This window comes from Sapajus apella, unplaced genomic scaffold, assembly GCF_009761245.1.
Source record: "Sapajus apella isolate SASKATOON/1434 unplaced genomic scaffold, GSC_monkey_1.0 scaffold71, whole genome shotgun sequence".
Lineage (NCBI taxonomy): Eukaryota > Metazoa > Chordata > Mammalia > Primates > Cebidae > Sapajus > Sapajus apella.
In genome coordinates, this window is record NW_022437011.1 from 2,442,972 (window position 1) to 2,455,956 (window position 12,985).

The 12,985-nt window shown below is 46.5% G+C and overlaps 1 protein-coding gene across 6 annotated transcripts in view; it reads right to left on the reverse strand.

The window, feature by feature from the left end:
* Positions 1-5,757: 5,757 nt before the first annotated feature.
* ABLIM3 (actin binding LIM protein family member 3) overlaps positions 5,758-12,985 on the reverse strand; it is a 117,135-nt gene continuing 109,907 nt past the window's right edge. For all 6 annotated transcript variants that reach the window (XM_032250280.1, XM_032250279.1, XM_032250277.1 and 3 more), the window contains one exon: positions 5,758-7,909. In XM_032250280.1, coding sequence (XP_032106171.1) covers positions 7,796-7,909 — 114 coding nt within the window. In that variant the 3' untranslated portion in view covers positions 5,758-7,795. The remainder of the gene's footprint in view (positions 7,910-12,985) is intronic.

Below are 12,985 nucleotides of genomic sequence, written 5' to 3' on the forward strand. Positions count from 1 at the left end.
TCTTCAACCTCTCTGAACCTCAGATTCCTCAATTAAAAATTGGGGCTACAAGCACCTTCCCCACACAGCAGTTGCGATGCTTCAGTGTAACTGTGTATGCAGAGTGTAGAGTGGCCGGTGCCCTGCCGGCACATGGTACGTTTTCTTCAAATGTCAGCGGGCACTCTATTCAGGGAGGAGATTTTTGTATGATATAGCCAAGTGCACGGGCATCTCTAAGTTCAAGTTCAGGCTCTGCCACATACAGCTGTGAAACACTGAATGAGTTATTTATCAAGGGCCCAAGTTCCTCATCTGTAAAATGAGGAGGAAAGTAGTCCCCAGAGGATTAAATGAGATCTGTAAGGTGCTTAGCACAGTGTCTGAGCCATCGTCAGAAGTGTTGGTTATTATGTAATTGGTGTGGGTTTCCTCTGAAGAACTTGTCAGATGTTTATGGAAAAATATTAAGGGATACTGAAATTGTGGCCACACACCGAGGCTGCCCCCTGCAGGGAGTTTTATATAATTCCAACCCCTGGAAATGCAACTGATTCTATCAGGTTCCTCCTTCCCTGCAGAGTGCCTGATGCTGCCAGATGGGAGGACTACCAGGCCTCCAAATGCTGCTACCCATGGAGTAAACATTGCATAGTGCTGTTATTTTGTTAGAAGGACAGATTGCTAGGGCCAGATGGACAATTTGTCCTGATCCAGGTGGGCAAGACCCTGTGCGTTAGGGAGGTAGTCTCGCTTCTTTTGTATGACAAGGAATTCTGTATCCATAAGGAGGTTTTGGAAAACCAGAAGGCTCTAGGTCTGGGCCCTGCGAGCACTTTCCAGTGACAGATTGAGGCAAGCTTTTACCCTTCCTACGTGTTCCCTAGTGATTCATGTCACACTGCATGCTCCCATAGGGGCAGATGCCTGCTCTGCTTACATTGTGGTCACTATCCCTCACACAGACAGCAAGGGAACACATTCGGGATTTCACTGCCAATATTCATTCACTCCGGGAGCCAGTGTATCTGTCATGACTACTTTGGTGGCAAGTGACAGAGTTACAACTCCAAACAGCATTAACCAAAAAGCTGAAAGGGTAGCTGGGTAGTTGAAGGCGTGAAGCTGGCTTGAAGGCAAACTTGGATCTAGGAAGGCAAACCGAGAAGTCACTCTTTTCTCTCCAGCTCCTGGCTCTGCCCTCCTCTGTTTAGTCTTCATCTTCAGGTGGTCTGTCCCAATCTGTGGCAGAGAAGGCCACACAGCTGCAGGCCTGAATTCCCTACACCTGGAGATTCCAGGTGAGAAAGGCAGCCTATCTCCTTGTAGTTCCAGCAGTGGCCCACAGGGGGCACTCATAGTCTAGGTAAACCGCAGATCTAAGCCCAAGGTGTACAGTCAAATGCATGCTTCCCCTGCAGCCAGGCGTGCACCTGCAGCACACCATCGTTCCTTCCCACTCTATCTGACTTCTATTTTGCATGTCTCGCTTCATTCGTTTGCTAGGGCTGGCTGCCACAACAGAATTTCTGCCAGCAGAGCTGGTTTCCTCTGCGGCTGGTGGATGGCTGCCCCTTTGCTGTCTTCTCACATGGTTGTCCCTCCATGCATAGGCTCCCTGGCTGTCACCATATGTCCAAATCTTCTTATGAAGACACCAGCCAGATTGGATCAGGCCCTACCCTGACAGCCTCATCTTAATCTAATCACCTCTTTAGAAACCCTATGTCTAAGTAGCGTTACATTCAGAGGTCCTGGGGGTTTAGGGAATCAAGATTTGAAATGGGAGAGTGAGGACACATTTCAACTAGCAAATGGCAGGGCTGAAGCTGCCCTGAAGGAGGCTGCGTCTAACCCTTACCCATGATGCATACCCATGACGCTGTACTGTCCCTGCTGGAGCTCATGGCAGCATACCTGGAGGTAAAGGCTTTACAACGCTCAGCAATGGGGAAAATGAGAGGCTGTATCTGCTGAAAACCTCAGCAAGGTCCAGGGACACCCTGTCTATATGATGCCCCAGGAGGATACCAGTGGTATGGGAGAGCCTTGGCTGTCAGCTGAGCTGTGGTTCAGCAAGCGCTGTTTGTTGTCAAGGAATCTTGGGTTTTCTTCTCTCTCTGCAGCATTTTCAGATTGTTTCTCTTGGGCTCCCCAAAGATCAGGTATCATGAGGACGTTGAGAAAATACGAATCACCTTCTCTCTTCCCTTTTCCATCAGGTAGAACCGCGTTTCCCGAAGTGTGGAATTCAGACAATTGGTGAAAATGTGAGATGTGATTAGATGTTACACAAACCAACGTATTTGGAGAGTTATGAATTTATGTGAATTTGTATTAAAAACATATAACCAGGCCAGGTGTGGTGGTTCATGCCTGTAATCCCAGCACTGTGGGAGGATGAGGTGGGAGGTTATTTGAGGTGAGGAGTTCCAGACCAGTTTAGGCAACACAGTGAGACCCTCCCCCATCTCTACAAAAAATTAAAAATAAAAATTAGCTGAACATGGTGGCACATGCCTGTAGTCCCATCTACTCAGGAGGCTGAGGTGGGAAAATCGCTTGAGTCCAGGAGTTTGTGGTTTCAGTGAGCCATGATCACACCACTGCACTCCAGCCTGGGCAACACAGCAAGATCCTGTCTCTTAAAAAAAACAACAACAAACTAAAGACCAAACAAGCTAACCCAAACAAAAAGACCCACATAAACAGTCCCACAAACCTGCACTTTTCACTGGCATTAAAACAGAAACATCAGATACATGTCATTTGAAAGAAAAATATCGAGTAAATAGTATTAAGAAAATAAATAATTTGACAAAATAATGAAGGTGATGCTTGAATGACTGAAATCTGGGAAGCTCCGGATGGTTCCCCTGAGAAGGAAGTGCTTCTGGCTATGGACATAGATGTCATGCAATTTTAAACCTTGTGTATCTGCACATTTAGTTCTAATTTTCCCTGAGACTGACCACAGATGGTGACTTCTTGCTTTTAGCTTCTCTTATCTGTGTCTCTGAGCCAATCATATTGGACGAAGGCAAGTACAGAGGTGAAAGGCTTGTGGGTGGTGGGGAGAGGCTGACACTCTTCTGCACAGCCCCTGCACTGTATTCATCTGGAGTCTTGTTACAGAGCTTCTGAGTGGCTTGGCACCGCCCATAGCTGAGTATGTAGGCAGGTGTTTATCACTGTGCAGTGAAGATTTTTAGCAACTCAAAGTCTGATGTGGAACAATACATTTAAAACTGAATTCCACATGGAACTGGCATAATTCTGTGAGATTAATTACTATTAATTTTAGTAGTGCTTTTGCCCCCTTGAATTTTGCTAACAGTGCTGAATAACGGCCTTTTACTCCACGTTTGGCCCTGTGGCCAGCTACAGCTGCTGATACCTTCCACAGCTGGCACTGATGTCCGTGAACTGGGTGCCTGGTGAGGGTGAGGGCTGCAGGCACAGGACAGCTGGCTTCTTGTTCTGATCTGCTCGAGCGCTTAGTCAGCCTGTATCATGGCTGTGAATTACAACTACTGTATTATTGGCTTTAAGCTCTAACCTTCTGTGGTTTCTGTGGCCTCCCAAGCCACAATCTGCTTTACTGATTCAAGGTTGATCTCCAGTGTCCAAAGGAGTTGCATATGTGGGGAAAGGCCCCCTTTTAGAATTTCAGTCTGACTCAAAATGTTATGTCTGTCCACGAAAGGAAGGTGGGTGAGAGCAGCGCTTCATTCATTTCACCGTGTGTGTGAATCACCTGGGGATCTTATGAAAATACAGATGCTGATGGGGCAGGTCAGGTGGGGCCTGAGGTTCTGCATTTTGCACAAGCTCCTGGGTGATGCTGATGTTCCTGGTTAGGAAAGACACTTTGAGTGGCAAGGCCTGGAACAATTCTTCCTATATCCAGCATGTTGACAACCACAGTGCAAGCCAAGCACCCTCCTCAAAGCCGGGATGCATGAGCGGTGTCCTTCTAGAATGTGCATGGCTGGCCCCTGCCTTCCCTCCCGCCTCTTCTAATCTTATTCTCCCCTGCATTCGCTTCACTGCATCCTCATTGGTATTTTTTGTTCCTCCAATAAGCCAAGCTCTTGCTCACCCCAGGGCCTTTGCATCCACTGTTCTCTGTGCCAAGAATGCTGCCAACCCCACTTTTCCCCAGGTACTTGGTTTTCATCCTTTGATTAGCATACAAAGGGAGTTCCTTTCTCACACTACCTATTTGTTGTCTCTGTAGCAGTTATCTTCATGTGCCATCTCTTTTTCTGTTGCCTTATTTATAATTCGTTTCTCCTTTAGACCGGAGTCCTTGAGAAAAGCCTATACCTGCCTCCCACACTGTTGTATCCTCCGTGCTCCTGCCTGGTAGGAGACGCTTGCTCATGAATATTTGTTGGCTGCATGTGTAGGCATGGAGCAAAGATGCATTTTTGAGTGTCTTTTTGCACATTTGCGCCACCTGTCTGGAGGGGCTGTGTTGGGGCTGAAAGTTAGCATTGGTTTTTATTGAAGAATCACAGAATGAGAGCTCAGAAAAGGAGCTACTTTTAATTCTAAGCCACATCTCATCTTCAGAGATGTCGAAATGTGAACAAAGCGTGCATCTTTGAAACAGATAAAATACAGTAAGTCTAGCATGTCTTAAACAGAGGTCATGTCAAATTCATTTATAAAATATTGGATTAAACAAAGGTACTGTGGTAGGACTTCTCAGGACTTTTGGCAATGTGCATCATGAGTCTGCAAGAGAAGGGACGTGATGTGCTCTTTCACGGCACAGTGGCTGTGGCAGAGGCGCTGTAATTCCCCCACCCAGAGGCCACTCGTTTTCTGCCCAGCTCTCCTTTGTTGGTAGAGGGCCTGCCTCCCCCTGTTGAGGCTGAAAATGCCAAACGCCCAATTTCCCAGCCTTCATTATAGCAGGAGCATGGACATATTCCTAGTTCTGGCCAGGTGGGATCCGAGCACAAGTCTACTGAGGACTTCGGAAAAGTTTTTCTGACTACAATAGACATGCAGTAGACTTTCTTGTTTTTTGATGTGATTGTGTGGGGACATGATGCCTGGAGCACAGCAGCCTCTTGTAAAACATGAGGGACATGCTGGCTGAGGACAAGAGCTAAAATGCTAAGGATGGTGAGGTACAGAGATGCGAGCCACCTGGGCCCTGGACTCCATTCCTGAGCTGCTGAATGTACTAACTCTGTACCTTGGACTTCTGCACCAAGACAACATGTGATCTCACTGTTGAAGCCACTTGTAATAAGATGCTCTCTTTACCTGCAGCTGGAGGGATCTTGCTTAATAAGAGTGATAAGATGGTTTCTCTGAGTCAGACAGGCTGGAAATAACTCCTGGCTCTACCAGTGGTAATTATGGTTTTCTTCAAAGCTATTTACTCATTTAGGAGATGGAGATATTAATAATGGCTACTTCTTGGGTTGTCACAGAAGCTTAAATGAGATAATGGGTGTGAAGTGCTCACATAGAACTTGGAACATGGCTGGTGCTTAGCAATAAGGAACTATTATTAATTTTGATCACGGAACATCTTTGTTGTTGAAACATCCTCTACCATCTTGAGGGATCCTGCATTCTACAGAAAACAATCTGAGTGATGTTTACTTTTACCAAACTTTTTTTTTTTCAGGAGAAACTGAGTCCAAAGGAGTGGCTGCTGTTTCAGTGCTTTTATTTTGAAAAATGTGCAGGGTTCAGCCTTTTCCCATGTCAGTCATTTCCACTCCCACACAAGGAACAACAGAAGGACACAGGTTTGGGGTTGAAATGATGTGCTTTTATGGGAAACAAAAATATCCAACAACAATAACAAAATCCCCTCAATCTCGCCAAGTTCTTAACCACTGACAATGAGGCAGCTTCAGTGTTTGCATCTTGCTGGGGACGTTTCTAAAGGGTCAGGAGAGTGAAAAGACACTGGCCAAAAAGAGAAGTTGCAGGGAGGGCTGACATCCTAAATGAGAGCACAGCCAACTTCCCTCTGGCCCTCACCCTATCACCCCTTCCACTTAGAATCTCCTCCCAATCTACAAAGATCCTTCTGCTGAATTTTCCTCAGATGCAGTCTCTTCCAGAAGGCTTTCCTTGGTCTGCTCTAACTGCATATGACTTTTCAGTAACATCACGTACACTTTCTCATTCCTTCTCTGATCACTTTCTGCCTTACGTCCGTTATGTTTGGGTACAGCCTTACGATACCCACTGTTAGTAGGCATGCCCCTGAGACTCAGTCCCAGGTAGACTCACCCTGGTGCTCCCCTCCCCTCCCCCATTCAGTGCTCAGTATTCAGCAGGTGCTTAACATCAGAGGTGCTCAGTGAGGGTTTGTTCAGTTTAAGTCAGTTCTACGTTTGCCATGTCACATCACCAGCCTCTTGAGAGTCATTATTGTCATTTTCAATTCTTCATCCTTCCTCCATGACCTCAAGATGGTCCAACTCAAGGCATCTCCAAGAAGGAACAGCTCCCACCAAACATTGCCCACTCAAGGTGAAAGTTTTGGAGAGGTGAAGAGAGGTTAAGCCTTCTCCCCTGTTCAGGGAGGTGAGCAGGCAGGAAAGGAAGCCACCGGGGAAATCCAGGATGGCCATGAGTGCTGTTGGCCAACACTTCATTTTGAAATCTTGTAAGCAGCCACTCTTCCAAAAGTTTCCCCGTTAAATATGGCTAACTTTTCAGCACAAGCTGAGGACTGGTGGAGGTATGGTATGGTTGTCCTGCCAGCCCACAGACCAGAGGCATAGACCAAGAACCTTTCTTTGGGACATAGCCTGTTTTCTCTCTGGAGGGTAGTGAGAGTTGTCTGTCTGGTTGTTCGGTTGGAGCTCTGGTGGGAATGTTAGCCCTGCGGTGTTGAGTTGTCAGGCACGTAGATTGTAATAAGGCTAAAGAATACAGGCTGCCATCATGGGCCTCTCCTTGAAAGTGGGAAGGGTCAGGAGGTGCTGGGAGCAGTGAGGGAGAGAGGAGGATGCCAAGAGAGCCTGCAGCTCTGATTCTAATAGGTGCCCTGCTCTATCTCCCACTTCCGCTCCCTCTCCTTTCCTCTGGTTCTCCAAGTCCAGGTCAGGCAAAGGGGCCAGCTGGAAGTGGTAGAGGGAAGGGAAGGGCCTTTTTCTTTTCCTACCATGAATCCTAGATTTGAACAAGGGAGAGGCTACAATCCAGGGCAGAAGGAGGAGGGTTGAGGAGCTGAGGAGAGGCCTAGGCCCTGTCCACTTCTGTTGACTGGTATAATGACCAGATTTGAGGCTCACACTTTTAACTGCATTGCCCCCAGAGAGCACTGAGCTCCTAATTAGGGGTGTTGAGAAAGTTCTTCATGGGCGCTTAAAGGCGCTCATTGATTTGGGGAGACTGCTGCAGATCTTCCCATGGGAGGGCCCCTCTGGGGCCAATAAGGTGTGGAAACCATGTGGTCAGCATGAGCCCTAGAAGTTTAAGAAAGGGGCCACAAAGCAAAGAGAAGAGAGACTTCTTCAGGCACCTTCTTTAGGAAAGAGAGTTGGACCTTGGGGCACTCAAGTTAGGACAGATGTTTCAGTATAAAAAGGATCCCCAATAAAAGGACAGAGTCCCCTCAAATCCCTTCCCAGATCCCACAGCACTTAGAAAAGAGAAAGTAGAGAGCATAAAAACATCTCGATGATGTGGGCTTGCCTGACAGCACAGAAAAGCAAGTCTCATGGCAGGCAGTGTGTCCCATTACACAAGAGAGGATTATACCGAGCTTCAGTAGAGAGATTTTACATATATCTTTATATAAATGCATATATATTTATAGAGCCTCTGCCTAGAACAGCCGGGCTTGCTTCTTCAGTTCATTCCTCTTCCAGAGGGCCAGCCGGTCAAACTCGGAGATCGTCATGCCAAAGACTTGGTAGAACTCTTCCTGGGACAGATGGCGCTGAAGGAGGTGGGGCGGGTGAGGGTGGGGGACAGAGAGAGAGAGCAGCATGAGGATGGAAGATGCGGGGGCAGGCGGAGGCAGCAGTGGGCGCTGCAGGTTCCTTCCCACCTTGTGCCTTGCACGGTGTCTGAGCCAGGGGCCTGTGTGATGAATACTTGTTGAATGGGTGAATATGGGAATGAACGCTTCCCCAGGGAGGACTCTGGGGAAGCTGATCTGGCTGAAGAGGCCTCCCCTGAGAATGACTCAAGTGGGACTTCTGCTTCCACTACACACCCCCTCCCCTTTATGCATGCCTGCTTCATGCATTTGTATCTGGAAGTGTGTGTGGCTTCATGCTATCCCACTCCCCTTTGAAAGAAAAAGGAGGCATGTCCAAGATTTTAGGGGATATTTCCTCTTACTTATGTTTTAACAAATGATCTGGAAAGCTGTTCATCAGGCCAGTCAATGAAAAAAATTACTGCTCATAATTTTTGAAGCACCAAAATATCCTTTTATCTTTTTGTGATATGAAAACAAATATGCTTTATAATCAAGCCCTTGTCTGCATTCTATAGTAGATTTTCCCCTTTCTGGCCTCCTTTCCTTCCTCCCTTCTAAGCAGCTTTAAATGTGTGATACATTGTCAAGAGCTTTTAGTTAGAAACACACAGCAGTTAAAATGTGGCAAAATGTTAACAATTGGTGTATTCAGTGAAGGGTAGAGGGATGTTCATTTTACTGTTCTTGCAACTTTCCTGGAGGGCATAATATTTTTCAAAATGATATGTAAAATTAAGTTTAAAGAGAGAAATATATGCAGAGATATATGCATATATACTGCCTGCAAACTTAACGGATTCACTTGAGCTGGCTTGTTGGTAGCAATTACATGAGCTGATTGGGTGCGGAAGGAGATTCAGTGAAAATTACGTATGTGACCACACAATAATTAGCCAGTGCTCTGGCTTGCTGTCGCTGCAAACTTTTTTTTTTTTTTTTTTTGAGACAGTGTTTTGCTTTGTCGCCTAAGCTGGAGCGTAGTGGCACAATCTCAGCTCACTGCAACCTCCGCCTCCTGGGTTCACCCGATTCTCCTGCCTCAGCCTCCCAAGTAGCTGGGACTACAGGCCCGCACCACCATGCTGGGCTAATTTTTTGTATTTTAGTAAAGATGGGGTTTCACCATGTTGCCCAGGCTGGTCTTGAACTCCTGAGCTCAGGCAATCTGCCCTCATCAGCCTCTCAAAGTGCTGGGATTACAGGCATGAGCCACTGTGCCTGGCCATGTGAACTAACATTTTCACCATACCTTCTGAATTTCAAGCAAAGGTAATAGTGATAATTTTTGGTCAATAATTTTTGAAGTAGTAGAGCTGGGACCAAGTCTAGGCAAAATGCATTACAATCTCACTGCCACTCTTAGCCCTGTTAAAAAAACTCATAAGTAAGTCTTTCTATTATGAAAAATGTCAAAACTACACAAAAGAGAGAAAATAGGACAAAGCTCATGTCCATTATCCAGATCCAGTAATCGTGAGGTTTTCCACATTTGCTTCATTTATCTATTTTACTTGCTGAAATATTTTAAAGCAAAGCCGAGATATTGGGTCAGTTTATTCCTATGCACTTCAGAATGTATCTCAAAACACATTGGATGTTTTCTCACATTGTGGTTACACAACAACATGAACTAACCCAAGAAAATTTAACAAGAATTCCTCAGAATTCCCCGATACCTGTCCATCACAAAGTTCCTGTCTTGAAAATGTCTTTTCACAGTTGGTATGTCTGAACTAGAACCCAGGCAATGCCCACACATCACATTTTCTTGTTAGACCCTTAAGACCCCGCCTCTTTCTCTGTACCATTGACTTCTCCATGTTTGTGCTACTCAAGTGAGTGATGAAAGACATCTTAGATAGGAGAGATCCCATCTCCGCTCTTTCCATGGTAAAGACTGAGGGAAACTGCACTTTGGAGTAATTTGTTATTGTTGTTGGAGGGTGATAGTCAGTATTGATTTTCTAGTGGAGTTTCTCTGCCATGTTAAAAAATCTTTGTTATGTGGCTTGATATAAAGGAATAGTAGACTCAACCTCAAGTAATGTGTTCACAATAGGACACATTGGAAGGAGACCAGGGCTTATCTCCTCTAGGGGCGAGCTGGGGCCTCCTTTCTCCCTCCAGTTCTCAAGGCCCCTAATGCTACTACTGTCCATCTGACATTTGCCACAGAAAGGTGTTAAAGCAGGAAGGTTAAGAGTGCATCTCTTAGAGCCAGAGAGATATGGCCATGCGACCATGGACAAGTTACCTGACTCCTCCTGAACTTCAGGGAGCATCCTAGTGTCTGCATTATGAATACCATGAGGGTGAATGAGCAGATACAGGTCCTGTGCTCAGCATTCAGGGGCACATGGAAAAGCACTCAGTCTGGTCACTCTCATGATCATGGTGATCTTTTCATGCACCTCTTACATCGTGTGATCTGCTCCCAGTTTCCTTTGACTTCATCTTCTCCTCCTCATCTTTTTTGTGCACACGTGACCCTAGACACACTCACCTTCTGCTATGGTCAAACACAACAAGCTCACTCCTGCATCAGGGTCTCAACACTGACTGTTCCCTCTGCCCAGAAAGTTCTTCCTTCTTATAAAAGCATGCCCAACTCCCTCAACTACTTCGAGTCTTTGCTTAAACATCACGCATCCAATGAGACCAACTCCAATGATCCTTTTTAAAACTGAAAATCCCCTTCTCTTCTCTCCTTTTACTTTTTTCCTCAGCACTTACTACCTTCCAACACATGGTGCCATTTCTTTTTTTCTTTGTGTCAGCAATATTGACACAAATAAAGGAGACACATCTTGTTTCTCCTCACACAAGGATGTAAGTTCCGAGAGGGCAGGGTCTCCTGTTTTGTTCATTGATATATTGCAAGCACCTCAAATGGTGTGCCTGAATGCTTCTGGGGGCATAGGAGGAGAGCTAGATTTGCTCCCTGCCCTCAGGGGTCCACAGTCTCAGGATTGTACGTAAAACTAATGCTTGTAATGGGGGAAGAGAGGGGAGGCAGCACTGTGTAGATAAGCAAGGCTCAAGTTAAGCTCCCTCGATTCAAACTGATTCTGTCATCACTAAGTGATCAGCTTTAGCCACATGACAGCCTTGATGAACCCCTATTTTCTCCTCTGTAAGGTGAGGATGATTCAATAACTATTTGTTGGATGAATGAATATCTATTCTCTGAGCTCCTTGAGGACAGGGTCACAGTTTTCCTTCTTCAGTCCCCTCCTGGAACTAGTGCAGGAGGCCGGGGCAGTGTCTTTAGCCCATGTACCACAGCCCAGGTTATATTTTAGACATTGCTGGGCACTTTAAAAAAGTTCTGATATCTGAGCTCTTTCTCTTTCCCCAAATTGTGATTGAATTGATCTGGGGTGGGGCCTCTGTATGTTATCTTTACAAAGCTATGTGGGTGATTCTGATGTCGGGTGATTCTGAAGAATGTTTCCATTCCCAAAAACTGGCTTCACTGAGCTGCCCTGGGAGCTGTCCCCTTCAGCACTGGTGGTCACTCTCATTTGGAGACAGTGAAAGGAGGAAGCCTTTGTTAAAATGTGAGGAGAATCACCTGCTTCTCGGGGTGCTAACCCAGCGTGCTAGTGCTGGAAGGACTCGCAAAGCTTCCTGGCTCGCACGCATTCCCTTCTTTCTGCCCCAATCCTCTACCCTGGGCCAATTCCATGCCATCAAGTCAAGGGCAGCTCATATGCTCTTCCAGAGGAGTGCTGAGCCTCCTCTTTCAGAAGCCTGCACTCAATCCCACAAATGTTTCCTGACACTTCTCCCAGCCCAGACCCTGTGGGAGGACAGACAATGTTTGCCCCTAAGAAACTCAGGGTCAGGCAGAAGAAATGAATACATCCATGATCTGATACACAGGAGAGTGAGAGGTGATTGATGTACTTTGGATAGAAGGCTGGAGGAGGCCAGAGGACAAGGGAAGTGACCCCTCCTGGAGGAGGGTTGGAGGAGGTTTTGGGGCACAGGGATTACTTGTGTGGGGGCACTAAGGAGCAAGGAGGCTGGTGAGGTGGGGAGGACATTGATATGGTTTGGCTGTGTCCCCACCCAAATCTCACCTTGAATTGTAATAATCCCCACCTGTGAGGGATGGGGCCAGATGGACATAATTGAGTCTTTGGGGCATATATTGTTCTCCTGGTAGTGATAAGTCTCATGAGATCTGATGGTTTTATAAAGGGCAGTTCCCCTGCACATGCTCTCTTGCCTGCTGCCGTGTAAGATGTGACTTTACTCCTCCTTCGCCTTCCACCATGATTATGAGGCCTCCCCAGCCATGTGGAACTATGAGACCATAAAACCTTTTTTTCTTTATAAATTACCCAGCTTCAGGTATCTATTAGCTGCATGAGAATGACTAATACAGACATTCTAGGGAGAGGGAGAGGCAGGGAGAGGCACCAGGCTGTAAGGATCAGAGTGTGCTCCAGCACCAGAGGAGGCCAGGGACTGGAACTCCATAGCAGGTGGTCTGGACTGCTCGAATGCCTGGCACCATGTTCAGGCCCACCTCCGCACCTTTGTTTATGCTGTTCTCCTCTCCATCTCCATCAATCCCAAACTCTACTTGTCTTCCAAGTCCATCTACACACTTCCTTTTCCTGCAAACCTGTGTTGACCACGTCAGGCCTTAGTGGTCTTCCCTAGACAACAGTAATCTAATGTTCATTGGGCACTTCAGACTCAGTACATTGCCAGATTCTATGCTAAGGGATTTATGGGTATTGGCTCACTCACCTCTGTTGGCAGCAGGAGAAAAGCACACCAATCAATCACCCTCACTTTACAGAAAAGAAAACCAAGTTTCAGTGAGGTTGCCACTCGGCTAACACTGCCCACCTAGTGATGGCAGAATCAGAGTTTGAACCTTGGGAGTTTGACTTGAGACTTATTTATGCTTTTGTTCCTTCTACATAATGCTGCCTTGCCCTGTCTGCCATCACAAACACTAGTTTTCTGCACAATCCTGAGACTGAGGGCCCCTTGTGGGCAGGGAGCAAA